General features: G+C 27.9%; 1 protein-coding gene across 1 annotated transcript in view; it reads left to right on the top strand.

Annotated features, from left to right (window-relative positions):
- The window catches only part of LOC142333460 (uncharacterized), a 126,864-nt gene extending 113,211 nt beyond the window's left edge, over positions 1 to 13,653 (top strand). The window contains exon 3 of the mRNA XM_075380632.1: positions 11,992 to 13,653. Within this exon, the coding sequence (XP_075236747.1) occupies positions 11,992 to 13,132 (1,141 nt within the window). The 3' untranslated portion in view covers positions 13,133 to 13,653. The remainder of the gene's footprint in view (positions 1 to 11,991) is intronic.
- Positions 13,654 to 24,776: the final 11,123 nt, after the last annotated feature.

Here is a 24,776-nt window from a genome sequence, read left to right as displayed (position 1 = left end):
ACCCCATATTTTGAAAACCGCCGGGTTAGTCTAGTGGTTAAACACCTCATCGCAAAATCAGCTTATTTTTGAAGTCGAATGTTCCAAGTTTCAAGTCCTTGTAAAGGCAGTTAGTTGCTTTTATATGGATTTGAATGCTAGATTCTGGATTCCGTTGTTCTTTGATGGTTGGGTTTCAATTAACCAGACTGGGAAGGCAAATCACCCGTAAAACTCACTAGGAAAATTCCAATGGCAAAAACATCAACGCTTGTGAAATCGCCAGGGATCGAACACGACTGAATGGCTAAATTTAATTTTGAATATTTAAAAAAAAATTAAGATAATTAAAGTTACAATAACTCATAGAAAAATGTCATGCTTTTAATAGTAAAGAATATAAATTACATAAATTTAATCATACGTGTTTAATTAAATTACAATTGGCAAGAAGACCTGTTTTACTATTAAAAATACTGAAATATTTTTAAATTAGAATTTATTATAATTATTTAATATTTATTTATAAAACTTTCTTATTATTTATTAGTACTACTTTAATTATTTTATATATATATATACAGTTCAATAATAACAATAAAATGAATATTTTAACTTTATTTAAACTGATTAAATATTTGAACAGATGAATATCCTATTTGCGATTTTTTCAATATTAACTAGAATATAATAAATCGGGAAATCAAATGCTCATTCAATTTTATGTAATAATCTGAATAGAATAAAGGCAGAAATGTTAGATATGATAAGAGTTAAGTGTTACGTGTTTATTCATCTGTTTTTAAATAGAAATATCAATTTTACTGATATATATATTATTATACCATGCTCATTAAATGAGAACTGGCAATTTAATTAGATCTGGCAATTTATAGGATGATAAAGATAAGTTAAATTATTATTTCAAAGAAATTTAAGATTTGTTTTAAAGTCATAAATTGTATTGCAAATTTAAATACATGTAATCTATCTTCAGTGAAAAACGAAAAAAATAAATAGTAAAGAAATTATAAATAAATCGTAGCTTTTTTTTCTTTAAAATCGTAGATTTCATATAAATATACGCTAAGGAACTTATTAATTTTATATTTTATTGATGTTTTGTAGGTGGTTATTGATAGTTAAATTATTTATTTATTATTATTCTATTGTTTGGAAACTGTAATTATCTAGTGTTTATTACTCATACATTATTTAGTTTATGTAGGGTGTTGTGTTTTGCATTTCTAATTATCATAAATACTGTTGAACTTCACGGACGGTTAATAATCGCAAATTTCAATCGCCGTAAATACGGCTTAATTGACATCATTAGGTACTTCTTACTATCGCATGATGTGTCATCAGATTTTACATTTATTCTAAAATCTAATAAATTATGCAAATCGAGTTACTTAGTGATTTCAAAGATTTAAATTATAACACGTGAATCCGAGATGTTGAATCTGGTATTAGCGAAGGTCGATAAGCAGTCCGATGATCTGCATGAAGCCATTAACATTTTGATACGAACTTGCCGTCTATAATTCAAATGTGTCGGGCAAAAGGAAGTGTAGTTATAGTCATCATTTTTTAAATCTCGGATAGAGGGAACTGGTTGTTAAACTTGGCAACAGTGCGCGGGAACCGGTCCGAAGCGGCCTCCTAGCTGGAAATTGAAACCTGGTCGACCAACCGCCGCCCGGCTGCCTTCCTATTCGATCTGAATTAAATCAATGCCCAGCAGGCGTCTCACAATAGTCTTTAATTAAACGCTAGGAAAAGTAATTTCATTTCAAAATGTTAATGCCGGTGAGATGATCAAATGAATAACAGTTTTTTTCTATAATATTGAATTCATTTAATTTAACGAATCCTTGTTAAAATGATCAGTGAAATCGATTCCTAAACGTACATTTAAGTTATTTTATTGTTTAATTAAATATTTTTTCCTTGATTGCTTACATTTATGTCCAACAATTAGTATATCTGTATCAAGTCATCTATTATACAGTATTTAAAACACAAAAATCCTTTCTCTTGTCTAAAGTGACAGGTTTAACTTCAAAACACATACGCTTATCAATTTTCGGTGTGTTTTAATTAATTTGGATTCTGTCGTATAATGCATGTTGAAACTCTATTGACTTTCTTGGGAACAAAACTAATATATAAAATAAATAACTTTCTTTCTAAAATAAGGAATACCTTTCATCAAGTTACTTTTTTTCTAATACCATAGTAAAATCTTACTTCAATAAATTTTCTACTATTTATAATTATGAAGAATATTATTAATAAATATGTGTGTGTATATACATATATATATATATATATATACACACACACACATAATGGATATATATATATATATATATACATTATATTTTTACTATATATATATAGTAAAAATTTAATATACTCTTATATAATAAACTTTTACTGAATATTGTTCCTAAGGTCTAATTGATAAAATTATTACAGGATTTCAAATTTCAACAGCCAATAATACAGGAATACCTTTCAAGTTACTTTTTTTCTAATATCTAAATAAAATCTTACTTCAATAAATTTTCTATTTGTAATTATGAAGAATATTATTAATAAATATGTATGTATATATATATATATATATATATATATATATATATATATATACATTATATTTTTACTATATATATAGTAAATTGATAAAAAATTATTACTGGATATCAAATTTCAACAGCCAATAAAAATTAATCTTATCTCTGTTTTAGTAATTCATTACTTGTTCACGGTTCATCTCGCAGATTCCTCATTTTATTATTTAGACGTTTTTAATAAATTATAACCTGTTTCTTGAAATCCTAGTTATTTTTATTCTATGAAGCAATGGAATTAAGCTTAAAAATCGTAACTGTAGAAGAACTTTACAAATATACATCAACCTGACCATATACCTAATACAAATGTTCTTAATTTCTACATTAAAATTTGCAAATTAAATATTTTGATCAACAGTGAAGCAAAATTTATCATATTATTCCTAAAAACTGACCTCATAACTAATCCCTTTTACTGCTTCATTTTTTATACTATTGTTACATTTATTGTGTTCAGTACTAATCAGTGTTATTGCTGAGTATGTGGATGATTATATAACCTTCTCAAACAATTTAGAAAAAGTAATCTCACTTTTTTCAAGAATTATATATCTTGTGAGACTAAAAAAGTTCAAAAAATATGAAAATTTTCTTAAAAGGTTTCTGAATACCTTGGTAGGTATTTTCACCAGCATAGTTACAAGATTATTTTCTTATTTTTATTAGTACATATGGATAATGTTAGATATATTTAATTTCTCTTATTACGACAAAAAAGCCATTAAGTACAGTCAAAGAAGGAATGAAACAAAAATTCTAATAATCACTTTCTTCCATGAGAGTGTAAATAAATCTACATATGAACTAATGTTACGGTGAAATTTTTCATGTTATATTCTACTCTTCTGTATAAGTAGTAAACAAATCTAGATGAGTTGTTTATTTCCATTCTTCATAAGAAATAAATAAGCGTTTGATTTAACCATTAAAAATAATTTTAGCCAGAAATGTATTATTCCAAGTACCATATAAAATACACGTAGCTTTTAAATGTGGTTTTTCATATTTAATGCATTATTGAATAAATGTGCGATAAATCAATATCAATAGTTTCTCATAACAGAATTTTGGTTTAACTTTTTTTTCATGTATAAATTTGTAGCAATAAAAATAAAATTTGTACTACATGGTTATTAAACGTTTTAATCAAAATTTTTATAGATTGAAAATTTAATAGATTTGAAAATAATCGCTAAATTGGGCTACGATAAAATAATGAAAATAGTAAGGCTACTAGTAATAACAAATTTATTAATTTTACTCTACAGACAACAAATGGATGTAATATAAACTATTATTGGATGTTCGTTTATTAAAAATATAGAAATTTCACCATTATTTTTTTTATATACTTAATTTAAGCTCAACGCGCATTCTATAATCTCTTGTAATATAGATTTTATCTTTTGTTTCTTTAAAATATCATATATATTATAGAGTATACAGGAGTTATTTTATATAGCCAGGAGTGTCCTGGCTATATAAATATATATATATATATATATATATTTACACTATTATATAAAGACGAAGAGGGGTTTTGTTTGTTCGGGATAAACAAAACAAAAACTCGATCAATCGTAACCAAATGATTACCCGTGTTTCTTGTCATAAATGAGAAGGATTTTAGTTAGACATATTTCATCTCAGAAAACTAACTAATCAATTGCTTTCAAATTTTTCAGGGTACATTTTTGTTATACCATGGAAGATTTTAAGCCATTGACCGAGGTCCTAAATCCCGTAAGGTTAAATTATTCATTATTTGTTCACCAGCAAGGAGGGAAAAATTGTAAATTAAAGATATTCATTAAATAAAACAAAGATTAATCCTTTTACTTTATTATTGTATTTCTGCCTCCATGGCAGAGAAATAAGTTATGAATTTTTCTTCGTCAAAGTTGTGTCTACTTTAGTTACTATACTATTATTCTGTCTTTTATAATTTAATTTCTTTTTCATTTTTCCATAAAGCCTGAATACGTTATTGTTCATTATCAGTATTATTCTCACAATCAAGAGGATAAATATTCCAGGAGGCGGGGCTCTCTGGGTAGACGGGAATGGCGAGTGAAGCGAGCTCTGCGGGCCTAGCGTAGGCTACGTGGCCCCGGGAGGCCCTGAGAAGCCCCTGAGTTGGCTCCGGTGTTCCCCTGGGCCGATCTGAGCCATGAGGGTCCAGATTCTGACAAAACGGGCCGGCTACGTTCAAATGTCTAAATAAATTGGCTTTATTTGTTTAAATAAATTTTTAAAAAATTGAAAAAAATTATTCGTTTATATATACAAAATTGCCATCCCCACGTTCTTTAATAGTTCTGTGTTAGTAATTATCCTATACTGTTGAGCAATGTTTGTCACCAGTACGCCTCATGGATTCAGAATACACTTTTTGAAAATCAAATTGGAATTTCAAAAACCGTGCCCAGAAGTTTCCGATTTCGACAACTAGGTGGCGAACTTTTTTTTTTTGGCAGTCAGGTTTTTAATTTTTAGCAAATTTAAAACTTGTTTGCAACAAAAAGCAAGGTTGTATTTTTTTTTTGAATTTTTAGTAAAAAACTAACATTTTAATAAAAAACTTTATAATTTTCGTAATAATCAATTTTATATTTAGCTTTAATTTAATAAAAAATTCGCATTATATTAAAATGCTTACAGAAGTAATTTTTTCGTAAATTTCTTTTGGGGTTGCAGAAGGATTAATCGGGAAAGGAGTATAACAAATGGAGTTAAAATTTCCTATCTCGGAATATTTAAAAATTAGTATTTTGTGCACATATTTTTAATAAAATTTAAATAGAAATCTACAGTTATAATGAGAATCAAGTATTGTGAATTCAATTTATGAGAATCAACGTAGCATTTTTATTGGATCAAAAATCACGATGAAGTAAACATTTAAAAAATGATATAATTCTTATTGAAAAATCTTTCACTCATGACTTGCAGTTCAAAAATAAATGTTTTGTTAAGAAGAAAGTTAAATGAGATTATTATTTGTTTCTTCGAACTAAAAATGAGGTTAAAAAATGTAAATTTATTTCTAGCTGAGAGATTAAAATTACCTTAATAAAATAAAATTAATGAATCTAAAGGTAAATACTATTACGATGCACCATAATGCTAATGTATAAACATTCTTTTACATCCTCTAACTTCCAGAAGTATAATTATTACGTAATAAAACTATTACAGAGGGAAAAATTAAGACATTATTTACAGAGTGGCTAAAACGGAAGATAATGTTCTTATAGAAAAGAACGTTACATTTTAAAGCACTATAAAATAATATTTCGAAAATTATAGAAATCCATTAAACTATTTGTGTGAAATAAAAATTTGAATAGCATTGAAATATCTTAAGAAAACAAGTAAGGTAATGGTGGAAGCATTTAAAAAATTGAATTTTATGACATCTATAAGAAATAAAATGAGTTTACATATTAAAATAATGAGGCGATTTTATTTATTTAATCGAATATAAACACAGAGTTCAATGCCAGTTTTACTTTCATAATAGAAAGAATCGACTGCAAAGTACAATGTAGGTTAGAAATTATACGGTATAATTGTAATGCAGTAATTATTATACATGTAATATAAAAAATAATACTTTCGCATACTTACAGAACTGTCAAAGATAAATGATACTATAATTTGCATGCTCTCAATTTATTTAAAGGCAAAAAGTATTCATGATTGCAACTACAAATTCAACTTGAAACGGCAAACATCAGCAAAATGAATAATAGTATAAAAAAATGATTACTTTAAATTATAAACTAGTCGGTCCACGGTTAGTCAGTGTTATTTAAACTGCCTTTAGTAAATTATATATTAAACCAAAATGTGCAAGTTAAAAGAGCGCTTTTTATTCTTTTAAACCAAACCTCCATATTTTTATCTGTATATATAAAAAGTAATCAGAAAAACCTGATTTTACTTTAGTATATATTATAATTATATATGTATATTATAATATATTATAAATATAATATATTAGGGTAATATATTATAAATTCTTCCTCCATTTTTTCCTTTTATCGTCTAAAAAACAAAAATGTTGTTGCTATAAATAAATCAATTTGAATGGAAAACTAGGGTTTGTAAAACATATTGTTCGTCGTTAAGGTTGCAGATGAAGATTTCTAGCAGGTAGCAGACAAGATGGTCGGGGATATTACCTTCCAAAAGGATAATAAAATAAATTATTTCCTCCAACATATTACAAAGTAGCTATAAAAAGAAGACTACTAGACACTTACATTATTATAATACCTTATAAGCCACCGGAAAGTTTTCACACTGTATTGAGCAACTGTTTTTTTCTTCTTTTTTAATAGGTAAAAAAACTAGTTTAGTTTCCGTAAAAAAACTAAATAAATTAATATAAGTAAATCTGGCGTGACGTAGAAGAAAATTATTAACGTTTGAAATTATTTATCATCGATGATGTGTAGTATTTTTTTTTTGAGATATTCACTACTGATTTCAGTTAATTTTGGGTTTCTCAAGCCTAAGAGGGTTCGTCGCGTTGCTAAAAAATTGCCTTTGGTCATTTCTTACCAGCTTTATGGATTCTTCACAACGATTTTTCTCTCTTCTGGCTTTTTCTATTCCAGTTTCAGTAACATTTTTGAAAAGATGTATTTCCCACTTCTCCCTTTTACCATTAAATTATATATTAGTACTCAATAACATACAGCGTACATTTCTTATTTTCATGTTTTTCTTTATTCAATTATTTCTATTTTCATTGGTTACTGTTTTAGATTGTTCGTGTATGAAAAGGAATTACCAAAAAATAATATAAAACTCGAATAAAAGTAAGGTCAATCGGTATGATACTATTCTGCCCATTTTTTCGATAAAACGTGTAAACTTTTTTCTTAAATTTTTTCACAGTGATTATTTAATTCAACAAGTAGATCAAAATAATACAAATTCAATGTATATGTATATATTTGAAATATTCTCAATTAAAAACGAATTTTAACATATCTTGCAAAAGTAGCTGTAAATTCATAAATTGATGAGAAAATCTAAATCTAAGACTAGACTAAATCTAAAGACTGGTACTTTTTGATTTTTTTTTTAATGAAAGTTTGATAATTTTTTTTCTTTTATGTTACTAGTAAAATTCTTGGTCAGTGTCTACAATGCTAAAAGAAACAACTAATGTTACTGATAGCAAATGTATTTTCTTTCTAAAACTGCGGGCTGCGGGCTATAACATAAATAGTTCAGGAGACTAAAAGAAAAAAAAGACCAGCCCACCGAATTGGTAGTCTAGTGGTTAACTCGTCATGGCAAATCAGCTTATAGTCGAGAGTTCTGAGGTCCAAATTCTAGTAAAGCAGTTTATTTTATATCGATTTGAATACTAAATCTTGAATACTGGTGTTCTTTGGTTGTTGGGTTCCAATTAATCACACATTTCAGGAATGGTCGACCTAAAAATGGACAAGACTACAATTCATTTAAATTCATACATATCATCTCGTTTATCTCTGAAGGATAGACCACCTTACGATGATTTCGGAGGGTAAGCAGAAAAAGAAAAAAAAAAGATGACCAAAGTGAGTAGGCTTTTAGTAAGCTATAGATGTCCACAACACATTCCATTTTTCTCTACTGGGCTTAGATGTTGGCGTAGTCATTGGCGGTTAGGAAAGTACCGCATCTGTACGGCCTTTGTTCATTTTTTCTTTTAACCTCCAGGACCACCGTTAGGTATTGCTTCAGTAGATGAGATGAAATGACAATTTTGTAGCGTGTGAAAATGCCATGTCTTCTCTCCGGGATTCGAACCCGTGACCTTCAAACGCCAAGACGCTAGCACTCGTGCCACGGAGGCCGGTTGGCCTTTGTACATTAGAGGGATTCTGAAGATCGTATGTCCATACAGGACGCAGTCTGAACCACTGTTTTGGTAGTGATTGGGATGATCTAACTACCTCCTCCCTCCGGAACGTAAGGAAATCAGCTCAGCCAGCTGACTAGCAGAGCAGTAGTAGCTTAGCACGGTTGCTAGCGGAAGATGGAGACAGGTGGCAACAGAGATAAGATGGCGCAGTAACAGAAAAGTGGATCAGTCGTCTCATTAAAGATTCTGGATAAGTCGAATATGCGATAAGGTTAATTTTTTTTAATACTCCGGAGCAAAGGGCATTGTATTCGGAGTTAGGGAACTCTCTCCACACAACATTGTCCAAGCAATGTTGATGAACAAGATGGCTTGGGATTCGGTTAACGTCAAACGGATTCTGAGAAGTAAGAAGGGGCGCTTTGCGGACCCATAGAGGCTAAGGCAAGAGACAGCATGTTTCAGACTGATGTATTACGAAAACGGTCCCGGGCCGGGGAAAACGTAAATGATAGAGGGAGTTTTGGTAAGATTCCGACAATTATTTTACCAATTAGAAATTGGTAAAATAATTGTCGGAATCATTAATTGTCATTTTTTTCTTAATTTTTTTCACCTAGTATTATTTCAATAATGAATTAAGATTATTTTTATTAAATATCATTTTCTTATACATTGCATATCGTTGTTCTACAATGAATCTATTATTCAATGATTTTGAATTTGCTAAACGAAATCGTTAAAAATTATGTGATGCAGTATAATAACTACCCAGACTACTTATATCAAAAGTAGTCATTCAAAACGTGTACATATAATGTGGATTATATACTACTATTTTAAAGTGTCGGTGTTATGAAATGATTAAAACAAATTTGTATACCTATTGAAGAGTTGATTACCATGAAGTTGATGGCGTGCAGACATTGCGTGACGAGATGTGCACTTTTTGTGGAACTATTGTGCATAAATCTTCTCTTGTTACAATGTTCTTAAAACGAAAACGAATTCCTCACCTATTCAAATCAGTGCTCTGGGACACGCAAATGATCTCAGATTCCTGGAACTAAATATTTTTTTTATGAATTGAAAATTATTTTGGAAATTTTATATCGCTTACCATATGGTCTTACTTGATGTAAGTCGGTAATCTTTGTAAAATAAATAAATAAAATCTATTATTTGATATTTAAATACAGTAGTTATTCAGTTAATGTCGCTTCTCGGCTTCTTCGCTAAGATCAAAGTGTAGATATTGAGTTAAAAAAAAATTCAACCATTATGCAAATACATGGTGGTCAGTCATCAGCTTGAAATAAATTCAGTTAATGAAAAACTGGATTTAAATAAATATATGAGTAAATAGAATAGCATTCAGAAATATTTAACCATTCATCATATTATGAACTTTTCTGTTATCTCTCATTATGAATATTAACCTATAAATTAATGTAATATAAAAATCTGTTAAAAATACCGGTTTTTTGTTGAATTAAATACATTTCCTTTACTTGCGGTAATTTTAATCACCAGTAATATTAATAGCTGATAAAAATAATAAACATAATTATTTAACAATAAAGAAGTTAAACACTTTCCTTTAATTTAACAATAAATAAAAAATGGAGAAATAAATATAAATTAGTATAAAATAACGCCTTGTTTACCGTTTTGAGAAAAATATTTATACGCGAACTTGTGAAAAGGTTGTTCTACGGGATGAACTCGCCATCGCAAATAAACTGATTTTGAAGTCGAGAGTTCTAAGGTTCAAATTTTAGTAAAGGTATTTACTTTTATACGGATTTGAATACTAGGTCGTGGATACTGGTGTTCTTTGGCGGTTGGGTCAATTAACCATACATTTTAGGAACGGTTGACCTGAGACTGTACAAGACTACATTTCATTTATACTCTTATATATCCTTATGAGGTATGCTACGACAATAAATGCCTAAATATATTTCATAATTTTACGATATTCATTTTTTACAGCAGTTCGAATATATTTGAACGACGAAACAGATTTCTTGACGTGTTTTCAGATACGGAATTTTTTTAATATTCATAAACTTCTAGAATACGAGAATTTTCTTGACCATCTGTTGATCGTCCACTTAAAACCATTATAAGGTACTTATCGCTGACAAACTATTTCGCAGCTATTTTGTAATCCTACAGGATCTAGATGTAAATCGAATCTAGTGTATCAACAGGATTTAGACATCCATTTTATCGTTTGGCCGTTTTCTGGTGGTTAGATTCCGTTATAGTTATTATGTCATGGCTGGTTGATTTGAAACTAGACATTAACAACTAAACTACTGACGGGTTTCTAGCCTACTCTAGGAAATTATCATATAAAAAAAAATTTATCAACAACTTACGTGTATAAAATAAAACAATAAACGTCTACTACTGATCGTTTTAACACTTTTTTCTTTATATTTTTAATGAGTATTCAAGCTGCTGAAGTTAAATGTTTATATATTTACTGGAAGTCCATTACGTTACAGAATACAAGTGTCAGCAGTCATGCAACTAACACTATTACTTAAGAGTTATAACGGAAATCTTTAAGGAGAACGAACGTTCATGCTAGAAAAGTACAGCAGTTTATTTAAAGATTGCAAAGCAATGTTGAAGACTTTTTTCAAGTCCAATGCCCAATTATCTCAATTATCTCTTGGTTCCCATACTTCAGGTTACTTGTTTACTTCTTACAATAGGTGACCTTTGAAACGGAAACAATGGGCTCCTCCTTCCTAATATGTGTTTTCCGCAGTTACTTCTTTCAAATGCTAAATAATCAACAGTTTGTTACGTATACCCGTTTATGAATACATTATTTTTATTAGGCTTCTCATTATCACGTATTGTAACTGTCGTTATTTCCATAATTTAAAATATTTTTTGTCTTTAGTTTTTTCTTTTATCTAATAACTTGCCGTCTATGAATAAATATACAATTTAAAATAATGTATTGTGTTATAGCATAAAATGTAAGGTAGTTTTGCTGTGTTGCTTAAATAAAAAAATTATTTTCTTTCTTCATAAGAGATAATTGTTAAAACAGGGTATATTATCAGGCGTTTCGTATTATTTTGTTTATTTACTTTTTTTACCATGGTAATGTTTGATTTTCCTTGAGCTTTAACTCATTAACTATGATACAAGCCTTGAACGAATCTTATATTAAGGCAAACAAAAGTTAAACGTACACAATCAATATTTGTAAAATTAATGCATTTATTTAAGTGTAAACTTTATTGTAGTTGAATGCAAATAATAACTAAAACTTTATTAATCTATTGCAAAAAATAATTTCTATGACAAAGGGTGTGGTTTTAGTAGAATTAAACTTCTGTTACAGACTTATGCGAATAGCTTTACTTGATATTATAGAACGATTTATAATTTGGATACAAATATTTTTAGTGATTTTTTTTAACAATTTTTATTGTTAGTTACTAAATAATATATGATTTCTTTGTTTTCCAGGTACATTCATTCAAAAGAGAAACCATTCAAATGCGGTGAATGTGGTAAAGGATTCTGCCAGAGCCGTACACTTGCAGTGCACAAGATCCTTCATTTAGAAGAATCACCTCACAAGTGTCCAGTTTGTAGCCGGAGTTTTAATCAGAGATCCAACTTGAAGACTCACCTTTTAACTCATACGGATCACAAGCCTTACGAGTGTAATTCCTGCGGTAAGGTATTCCGTCGTAACTGCGATTTGAGACGTCATGCCTTAACACACGCTGTCGGTGACGTTCCTCCTGATGTTTTATCCGACTCGCCTCCTCTAGGTGGAAACGCTCCAGAAAATCTTCATAGAGATCTCATTTCAGGAAATTCGCCATCAGGAAGCAGGTCATCGGATGAGAATTCAAGAGCTCCTTCATCAGAACGTTGCGTCATGCCACCAGAAAATTTTACGCAACCGTTCCGAAGGAGTTCGCCTTCACCCAATACTACAGTACGTCGTCAATCTCCATCGCCGTTACCGACTTATCGTCGGCAATCGCCATCTCCTATTCCGTTGTTCCGTAGGCAGTCCCCATCGCCTCTCCCAAATACCCGATGTTCCTCTCCACAGCCCGGTCACAGCCGAAGACAGTCACCTTCTCCGCTGCCACTATATCGCAGACAAACCGCTTCACCCATTCCACTTTACAGACGACAGTCACAATCTCCAGTGCAGTTATTAAAACGACATTCACCGTCACCAGTGCCGATATTCCGACGACAGTCTCCATCATCTATACAAAGGAAAAGATCACCTTCACCTAATTCGACAAAATGTCATCACCAAGACGCTTCAACATCTAGTTCTTACACGATGCGTCCACCAAATGCTCACCCTCAGGTTCAAGTAAGGAGGGATCTTCACGCTCCATCTGCAACTATAACCAGTAGTCAATCTAATCAAGATCCGGCTGCATTAGGACTCGGAATCTTCCGTCGACGTCTTCCTGAACCGCCAGATATTCTACGGTCCTCATCACCGCGTAGAGTTTCTTCCACACTCACAATTACTAGAACCACTCTTCCTCCTAAACCACCGCCACCTCCACCCCAACAACAGCCTCCTGTTAAAAAACAAGGTTTCAGTATAGAAGAAATAATGCGTCGTTAGCAAAGAATGTTGTTGTCAATTTTAAAATACGACAGAGGTACAATGTATATGATAATAAATAATCTATCCCCAAAGATAATGTTCTTCGAAATTTTAATTATTGCAAAATCGTTTTTTAAGAAGTCGAAGACGTGCAATAACATTTATTTTGCAGTTGTTTAACTAACTGTTGTTTTGATAAAAAATTGTTGACTATTTTGTGGTCTTCATTTGTGATTAATGTGTAAAATTGTGATTTAAGTGGAGATCTCATTGTGCAGGAAGGTTCCCAGCACTATAACAATATAAACTTGTGTAAAACTATAATTGTGAGTTTTATCGGTGCATTTTAATAATAATTTTTACTTAAATAATTTCTGAGGTAATTATGTGTAAAATGTTTGACTCGGTGATCAGAAAGTTCCAGTTTTAATTGTATAAGCTCATTGTTTTTACATTGTATAGTTTGTTATATATATAATAATAATTATTATATTTACAATGTTATGAATTTTCGTTTGTGCAACATATCAGATAGTATTTATCCATGGATTTATGTTATGTAAATAAGATGTTTTATTGTAAATGTGCTGAAGATCTAACTTTGACTTGAAAAATGTTTATAGTATATTCATTTTATCTTATTTATAATAATTAAAAATACCTATTTTTTTTTTCAAATTTTAACTGCTGATTGATTTTATTGAATATTTTTCGTAGTCTTCTGTTTGCACAGTCGAAAAGATGTGCTCTGAATTTTCAAGAAAAAAATTAGTTAAAAAATCATATAATGTTATTAATTCTTTTTTATATTTATATCTACTACTATATAAAAAATTATTGAATTAATTTTTGGTATTCCTCGTCAATAAAACGTTTTGTTTAAAAAATACTTCTCTATTAAACTAAGTTTTCAGAACTTTGATTTAATACATAAAATAATAATTATAATCCTTTCAAAACCTTTGCTTATGTATTGACAGTTCTGAAAATCTACGTTTCACTTAATAAAAATTAATAATACATATATGAACACATATATGAATTTATATTGCATATATTAATAAATTATACATATAAGACCCACGTCTTGTACTATTCTATCAAATTGGGATTCAAACTTCTCCCTTACATTTTCACCTCAAAATGTCTTCAGTTCGTACCTTATGAACCCACCTAATTTTCAATATTCTCCTAGATGTATATTCTATATTCTTTTCCCTGGATTCCCTATTGTCTTTGCTATGCTGGTAAACCCAATGTCCTAAATAAATATTTAAAGGAATTTCTTTCCAATTCTTTTAGTTTTATAGCTATTTCTTCTGAATAAAATCTTTCAGTAAAGTCTGAATAAAAGTCAGCAATTAATATCCTCTTCACTTCGTAGACAATTTACAAATTGAGTATCTAAGTAATATATATTTACGTATTTTAATATGTTTCACTTGTGTAAAAATTTTAACTTCTCATTAGTCTGACTTTCTGTAAAATTGTATAATCCTTTTTTTCTTTCAAAATGGATTTCTCCACCAAACGATGAATCCTTCTTTTTAATTTTTTTTCAATATTTTTTTATTCATTCATCCTATATCTATTATTTAACAATTTTCTTCATAATGAAGTGGTGATAGCTTCTCAGCCTTTCATCAGAAAGGTACTGAGTTTTAATCCCGATCATAATAGATATTTTTCATCCGCTACAGGTTGCCTCATATTATTTCAGAGATGGAAGTATATTAATGAAACGTATATAAATGCATGTATTATATATTATATAGATCGTCCTATGTTTAAATTTAAAAGAAAATTTTATGATTGAAATGAGAATAAAACGGAAGAAATCGTCATTACTTTCTGATTGCTGTTATGACAGCCTTCTTACTTAGAAAAATCATTATCTTCCCTATGACAGGGTGCAACTAGTAAAGTGAGGATGTTAACATGTTCATAAGAGATTACCTGCTTCAAGCAAAGTATACTGTAATCAATTCGAATTTCTATAGAAATACTCCAATAACCTATATATGAGTCACCGTCTATATATCCATACTGGGTAGCGTCAAAGAATTGCTAGACAGATATTCATCACATTTCTTTGACGACAGAAAAGAATGTCATTTTATTTGAAGGTCAATAATATAATAGAGAATACCTCTCCATTTGGTTTGTTAGAATTCATCAACGCAAGGAGTATCATTTTTTATAAACCTTGTAGACAAATTTAAATTAATATTTTAAGTGACTGTATGAACAACGTAAATAATATAGTAATTGTTCCTTTGCTTAATCTCTTCCACCAATAGAAATCCTTCAAAATATTTGTGATCGCTGTTAATTGCGTCATTATATCAATACTAAATGACATCGAATACAACTTTTATTTGCAATAACCTTACTTACAACTGTAGAACGATTTGGTAGATTTATTTAAAAATTTCTCTGGTTGGTTATAAGTCTTTGAAAGTTCAGTTTTGCTAATTTTCTTAAAAGTTTGCTTAATAAAAATTCTGGTTAGGAATTAGGTTAATGACACATTCTATTTTTATTTAGATTCATTTGACAACAGGATAATTAATTATTTCTTGATTACGAATGATACTTTTTTCGGGAAAGCTGGTGCTTCTATTTCGAAGTTGAGATAATGGTGGAATAGCTTTCTCTTAAAGATTGAAGTTATATCTTCTTGTTGTTGACATAATCTGTCGATCAGTTTGCCTTCAGATGTAATGATATGTATGCTATTGTATTTAGACGAATTAAATTTGTAACGTATAGATTATATGGTTTTACTACCAGCTATGAAAAGTGTTTCAGATCTTAAAGGATTCATTTCTGTTCTAGAGTTATAATACGAATTATTTTTATTTTCAATCCAACAGTGAATTTAATTCTGACGTCATTAAATAACATAGTAAATAATTAATTGGAACATTAACATGAGGATTCATAATATTATACTGATTTTAATCTGCGTCAACTTTTAATTTTAAAACGTTTAAATTATAACAATTTTATTCAAATTTCTTATTTTATGTTAAGATACAAATTTAGAAGAATTATAATTACATATTTCTATGCAATTTAATACTGTTAAAATAAAATTTACTCCATTTGATTAATAAAACTCGCTAATCTAAACTTTACTCGCTAATCTGAAATATATTCCACTAATCCCACGCCACTGAAAAGACTGTGAATCTTGTGGTTATGCAAAAAATCATTACTATTAGCGTATATCGTTTTTCTATCAGCCGCCTAGATGTCATTGGTCCATGTAGCCTTAGAAAACACGAAATCATAAAATTTGAGAAACACAGCCATCCTTTTCAATTTAAATATGCAATAAAAGTTTTCTCTCAAAGTAATAAATTCATCATCGAAACTTAATATTTTTAAATTCCCCTGACCTGATAACTCCTCTACCAATTTTTTATTTTAGATGTTTTGGTTTACTACTTCTTCTACAATTAAATTATTATGTAAAAGCAGCAAGATACATCCTAGTTTCTGTCTTAATTTATGGCACTCTAAAAAATTATACATATCTCTTTTTTCTTCACTTCTTTCTTTAATCATTTTTTTCTGTAAAATCATAAACGTTATACATTATCAGAATGTCATAAAGGTTCATTCAATATTTATAACTAAAAACTTAAATTTATATATTCGTTGCATTTTTTCACACCACAATCTCTTTGTTTAGTAATACACATTTTAGTTAATAAATAGAACTATTTACTCTAATCCACGTATTTAATGAAACTAAAGGGCTTTAGTTTAATTCACTCTACTTTACTTTTCTACATTTACCTTATCTGTTATAAATGTCACAAAGAAAATTAGTTTTATTTTTAAGTTAAATCATAGATGCATTCATATAGAATTTATTTTAAAATAATTTATAGGTTTTGTTACAAATGATTCAGAAAGAAAATCAGTAAAGTTTATAATGTAATCCGATTAATTTTTATCATTTAAGTGATGATATGTAATTTATTTAATTTGTTTATATTTTTCTTTATTAAAAAAAGAGTCTATATATGTAATATTATCAACTTTCATATACTAAACAATTAATTATTCATGTCAATGAAATTTAACATTATAAAAGTATAAATAATAATAAGTAGTTGTAAGTTGTACACGATGCAGTTACGTTTATACTATCAAGATGGTACAATCGAGCGAAAGCTAGGTTGATGTCGATGGCTGTACAATGTGTTGGGTTTGTGGCCGTAGGGAAGCCCAGCTGATTGTATCACAGACGGAACTAAGAGCATTCCTGTGGCGGGGTTACTGCTCCTTGCCTATGAATAGGCCTTTGTCATGATGTTTCTTCTATTCGTGCTATCTAGCAAGGCTGCTGTTAGAACATCCATGCTTTTTTATACTCACCTTTTTGTCTTATTTTTTTTTAAGATGACATTCGTGCGTGGTGTTTGTTGTATTTAGTATGTGTCTTTGTGCATGCTAACAAACTGATTTTTTTAAAAATAAACTCTAGTTTAAAAATTTGTTCAATAAATGCATTTTTCTGGTTTATTTATTAGCTTTGACTCCGCATAATCAAATAATTATTTGGAATTATCCTTTTTCTAAAGTTGGTAAAAGCCTATTGGGTAGTAAAGAAAAAAATTATTTATATTACTACATTACAGTTTTTGAAATTATTTATAAAAATATATACATATGTATTTATATATGTGTATTTAAGGTTGTGCATAAAATCAGTATTATAATTGTATATCGTTTTCCTATCAGCCGCCCAGATGTCAATGGCCTAAGAACCCTCGACTTCGACATCAGCTGATTTACGGCAACGACTTTTACCACTAGACAAACCCGGTGGGTTTAATTTTTCTTTCTGTCATTTCATAAAAAAATAAGAAGAAAAAAGAAAATAGAATTACTCTTGTATATCACACATTCATATGCGGATTGCCATCAAACGTTTTGTAATATTAGTATACATGTATAAATTTTACTTGATGTTTTCTCTTTTTACATTTTTGATTTATATAATGATAGAAATTTGTACTCATTTTTGTTTAACACATATTATAATGAATGTATTTTATTATATTCCAGTAATAATAGTTTTGAGTTTATAATAATATTATCAGTTTCAAATTGTCATAAATTTGTCGTTAAATAACAAAATAAAAACCTAAGATTAAAAAGCAAATTACTACACTAAGTTTGCATGGAAATATCTCGGGATCACGACAGTGATTCGTTCGATACATTTTATGTGTTAACTCATTAACAATACAATAATATGTTCGTATGAAAACGCGAAACGTATCTCTGTAAAACCAATGCATTTCTCAATGCGTTATATTTATTAATTTTTTGCTTTATATTGATTTACAATGAACGCAATACCTTGTAGCAGTTATTTTAACACCAGATGATGGCGTTCCAATTTCAGAATTCGTAGTTATATTTACTACAAAGTTTGCAGTTATAACATCTTATTTATAACTTCATTATTATTATGGTTATTATTATTACGTTATATATTGTTCTTCTGTTTTTTCTTTGCTAATCTTTTGTAACTTGCATTAAATAAAACTTCTAGTTGTTACATATTATAATATATTTTCTTCAAACTGTTTTAGTTATCTGGTATTTAATTAAATTAATTAAAAATCATTTCCATATATCCCATTCAATTTTAAACATTTTTATTTATATTTTTATTGTTACTAATTCTGTTTTAATAAAAAAAAGATTTTCTATTTATTTAAGTCAAGAGTTCTAAGGTTCAAATCCTAGTAAAGGCAGTTACTTTTATACGGATTTGAATACCAGATCGTAGATATCGGTGTTCTTTGGTGGCTGGGTTTCAATTAACCACACGTCTCAGAAACGATCGACCTGAGACTACAAGATTACATTTACATTCATATATATCATCCGCATTCATCCTGAAGTAATACCTAACGGTGATTCCGGAGGCTTAACACAGAAAGAAAGAAAAACTATTTATGAAATACTGATAAAATTACTTATACGTTTTTTCCTGAAACAAAGAATCTATCTACTGAAAGGCTATGAATAAAGAAATTTTGTTTTATTTCCATTTTTATAAAAATATGTGAGATGGCAATCTTATCCCGGTATTTTCCAATATATTTGAAATTTTCTTAATATTTTTTTTTTTTTGTCATATAATAATAAATAAATAAAATTACCCTTACTCATCATTGCTTCAGTTATCATAGTGTGTCATTTTTGAGGAATTTCGCTGAGGACTTGTAAATTTGTGATTGGGGATGTGTTCCAATTTAGTAAAGGTTTATGTAAATGCAACAGACTGTAAATAAGTTTTGTAACAATAAAAAAAATAATAAATATGTATCATTATAACTGAATAATCATCACAGCTAATCATCAGAGAAAATCTTAATATATTGAAAATAATGTTCAATATAACGGTGTGGTAAATGCAGAAATAGATTCATTTTTTTGTTTTTTTGAGTGGGTTTTTTTTTATGATAACGCCGTCTTTTACAGTCGATAGGCAATCAACAACACATTTTTTTAAAAGTTATTAACTAAATGTCAACATTGCTCAAATATAAACAAAGAAGCATAAAAAACTTATAGATCAAAAAAATCTTTTTTCTTCGTAATATACAATTATATTTTTAATAATGTTTTAAAAAAAGATTTCGTTGATATGAAAAAAAATTCCACACAATTTTTAATCATTAAAAACATTGTTTGCTTTTACAAGCAATGTATGATTATATTTCATAATCTTTAATTATCTTCAATAAAAATAGAAAAAAAAATATGGTTGAAGATATTTTTATACTTGCACATTTATAATTAATTATGTGGTACCACTTATATGAAATAATGATTAAAAGAATAAATAACATTTTTGAAATAATTTTCAGTTTTAAAAAACACGATACTTAATGATTTATTTATCAAAATAATTTATAAAATCTATTTATATTGGTGTAACGATTAGATTTCCTGAAATTAAATTTTTAGCTTACCAGAGAAGTAAGAGTCAAGTAGTTCATAATGAACAATATATATTTTTTCTTTAAAATTTAATATTTTATAGTTATATTTTTAGTAAGTTTACTTTTCTTAATTTTGTTTTCTTTTAATAATACATAGTTATTGCCTATAATAATAAATACTTAAAGAAAATTATTTATGTAGTGAATAATAATACTTTTTTCATGTTATTAGTTCATTTATTTAAAAAAGAAATAATATATAGTTCATATTTATTAGTAATACAAACAAGTAAATCTGTACAGAAATTTGAGTTATAGTTTTAATCTTTAAGTATGAATAATATTTGTATTTATTTTTATTTCATAATTTTAGTGTAAAATGATTTCCTTTTTACTGGAATGTAAGCCTAATATTTTTTATTACACAGGTAAGGAATATGTCTATTAAATATAAATATACGCCGTCATATAAGCAAATTATTTGTTTACTACATTAGGCCTATATATATCAAAATTTAAAAATAAATTCATTTCAAGTTCCTATATAAAGTAAGTTATCCTACATATTTTAAATACTTTATTACATAAAAATAACTTTTTGTTATATGTATAGATTCGTAGTAAAACTGTTTTAATAAATGTTGTTTTTGCATACTTTCTCGGATGCGTGATTTTATGAACATATCCATGGTATTACATGTAACTATTATTTATAGAGAGGCATAGTGTATCATTATTCATTCATTTCATTCTGTAATAAATATTCACACAAGTGATGATAGTGTTATTCTTCTTGTTTATTTCGTAAGAGAACGGTTGATAGAAATCGTAATAATATTATCTGCCACGTTGAAAGGAGAGTGGTTATGTTTTTAGTACTCAAGTATCACAACTGATTGATAGTATACCAATAGCCGGTATGATGAAATATAACGAAGTTACGGTAATTTTATTGAAATATTACTTAAAAATAATATTTTCGTTAAAACTTGTAATCTGGGTTATTAGATGTTAGTCACAAAATATGTAAATTAAAAAAAAAAAATGTTATAAAATTTACATAACTTAAGCACACATAAGAAAATATTTAACTTGTTCAGAAAATTACTTTATATACTTAATGGGTTCAAGGTAATAATAGATCTTCAGAGATTTTTTTTATTTATTTGATCTGGTTATATTTGGCTGCTTATAACTGGAGAACCACTGAACCAAATATGATATTTATTCGTTATAACTCGGATTTAGTTTATAATTAAACTAAATTTGAGTTTTTTCCTTTTTTATAACAAAAATCTAATTTTAGAACATGTGTTTTATTTTTGATTAAAAAAAAATTAAATAAAAGATAAACAACAATTCGATATGTTGTTTTAACCCCTTGAAATTACCACAAAACAATTATTTTATTCAAGTTAAGAAGATTGGTTAACTGGTTCTTTCATTATTAATGTTCTTTTTTTTAAATTTTATGTAAAAATTAGTTTAAAATACGTCTCTTTTTATTTTTTTAATAATTATTCGTATTCTATTGTAATATTAGTGCAAGATAAATTTTAAGTGTAGAGTTTTATTTAATTTACGGAATATTTGTTTCTTTCATAAGATAAGACATATTGTAACAGTCAGCCACATGGACTGCTTGTTCTAGACTCCGTCCACCTGGCTGGTATCACGAGTTCATACTTTCTTCGCCTTAAGAAAAATATGTAATAGCGCACCGGGTGTACTATAACTGAGAGAAAGCTATTGCCAACGTTGTTACGGACTACTGGGTGTTTAAAAACACTAACGTAACTCTTTAATAACTGTTATTAATAATATTCCTTACCTAGTTATTTTCAAATAATATTTACTTTGGATATTATGCTCAAACATTTCTTAGTAAAAATAGTAACTAATTATACAATCTGTTAAATTTATATATAATACTGTCTGACATTATATATTTTATCCGTCGTTGTTTTATTACAATATTATTTTAAAGCGAGTACAATCATTCAAAATATTTATATTTTATTAATATAGACTATTTTTTTTATATATAGATAAAATTTGTAATTATAACTGTTTGTATATATTTATTGTTGAAATGACCATATTATTTGTTAAATAAATAAGTAATTATTTGTAATGTTGAAATTAAATTCTTTTCAGATTATTGTGTATGAATTTGAGTAGTAACTATTAAATCTTATTATTGTTTATAATGAGTTATAAGAGGGAATGTTAGATTTATTATCGAATAAATGTGTATTTTACTATTTTTATTTTTTGGTTGTATTTGTGTAAGAGTTGTGTATTTTTTAAAATAAAACTAAAATAAATTATGTCTGTGTTTATTATTTATAAATATTTTTTTAAACCTTTATTTTATGGTTTATGTCCGAGTTGTTTTACTTTCCCTGTGAATATAACAAGAATAGATACAGATAGAGAAAAGTATGGTGATCATTGAAAATTGAGGGATCGAGTTTTTTTCAAATCTATACGTTCCAACTAGAGCATCTATATAAAAAGAAAACATTTATATGTATGTGCATCGCTCTGCTTTTGATCTTATACCTCGGCATTAACCAAAGGGATTTTTTCAAATTTAGTTTGAATATTTTTATATATGGGTCATTGGTCACATTATTTTTTTCTAAAATTTGTTAAGGGGTGGAATATGTTGGGAAAAAACAAATTACATTATTTTCAGAGAGATTTTACAGAAAAATCTGTTAAAGCAAATTTGTTACAAACAATGCATATATAAATAATCCAATTTTTTTTTCGATTCCCACCTCTTAAAGTTTAAATATATGTATTTGTTCTTTGCTCTTTTCGGTTCAAATATTTTTCAAAAAAATTTGAAGGTTTATTCCAGATCTGAGGCAAAAACTGTTTAAAAATCATGTAGAATATCTCTAGATCAATTTAAAACTTGAAATACAAATTACTTTATAAAATACTAAACTGTCATCTAATTAAACCTCAGTTTTCTATTACTACTATAAAAAGTCAAAATTAAAAATAGGGAACCTTCACTCTCTTTAATTTTGTTCATAATTTAATTCCGTCAATGCCCCATATATAAAAAAGTCTGATGTAGACACCAAATGACTTCCTTGTACACCTATTAAATTACATTTACACATTTTTTTAAAATGAAAAGTACAAGTATATAGTTTTTGTCTTGCTATTATTGAATTGTTATTTATCGTAAAAATTTTTACAATCAGAGGCTAATAATTGTTAATAAATTAATATATATAAATTTAAAAAAAAAGTTAAAAAAAGAAGATAAAGTCTGATTCGAACCAATGTGCCTTTTCCTTATAAGATCCAAATGATCCATTAATTAAAATTTCATTTGGCTATAACTCTGGAACCATTGAAAGTAAGTATCACTTATGATACATCGCCGCAAAGCTCTCAATGAGGGCTTATTACTGCAGTTAAGAAAAAGTGAAAAATCCAATTTTTTTGGATACTTTTGGTTCAGTCGATTGCAATCAAAAGGGGAGGTGCACAACTAGATGTTACTGCAGTGAGTGCTACGGTTAATCGTTTTTGAGTTATACAAGATACATATGTACGTTCAGATATAACGCTGAAACTAGTCAAAATGGATTCAGGGGTGGTCAAACTGGGTATTTCCGTTGAAATCTGAAAACCGAAATTTTTCCCGGGCACAATAATTCCTTTACTTCTTTCAAGGAAGTAAAATCGAACCCAAATTCTTTGTTTTATTAATATTCTAATATTTCTGCACTCAGCCTAAGCACTGCATAATTAATTCATTAGTATTTTATAATCCTATTAATTTGAAATAAAAATCTGTCAAGTGAAAAGCCGGAAATGTTACCGGCTTTTTACTTCCTTGTACGAAGTAAAGGAAGTATTGTGATCGCGAAACATTTCAGTTTTCATATTTCAATGGAAATATCCATTTTTACCATCCCTGAATCCATTTTTAGTCGTTTCGGCGTGACATCTGCATGTATATGTACGCATGTATCTCGCATAATTCAAAAACAATTAGCCGTAAGGTGTTAAAATTTTGGATTTAGTGCTGTTGTAACATCTAGTTGTGCAACTCCCATTTTGATTTCAATCGAAATTAGAATTAATTAGTTAATTAAATTAAAATTAATTAATGAAATATTTGGATCTTAAAGGGAAGGAACATCGGTTCGAATCAAACTTCATTTCCTTTTGCTTTTTTTTTAACTTTTCTTTTTTTAATTTAAATGTATTGATTTAATAATTATTAACCCGTGATTGTAAAAAAAAATATGATAAATAATAATTCATTGATAATAAAAGAATGAAAAAAAAATTATTAGTGAAATAAAAATTATAAGTAAAATAAAATAAAAACAATAGATTTTGTGAAATATCTGATTACTTTAATTAATTGAAAATTGTAATTTAGAATCGTATTGCTTTTGGACTTTCTTAGCAAATTCTTATAAAAATTGTATATTTATTTTTTTTTTAAATTAATTTTATTTAATGATTTGACAGAAAAATAAAATCATTTTTGAATTGTATTCAATTTAAAGTGATTATTGAATTTTTTTTCACTTGTACACAATATGCACAAGATTTCTAGTGTGTCGTATAAATAACAGTTAATAATAATTAAACTATTCCGTTTAGTGAACTCCTGTATACTGGTTACTAATATTAATTTT

This window comes from Lycorma delicatula, chromosome 1 (genome assembly GCF_047948215.1).
Source record: "Lycorma delicatula isolate Av1 chromosome 1, ASM4794821v1, whole genome shotgun sequence".
NCBI lineage: Eukaryota > Metazoa > Arthropoda > Insecta > Hemiptera > Fulgoridae > Lycorma > Lycorma delicatula.
This window is presented reverse-complemented; position numbering and strand designations above follow the sequence as displayed.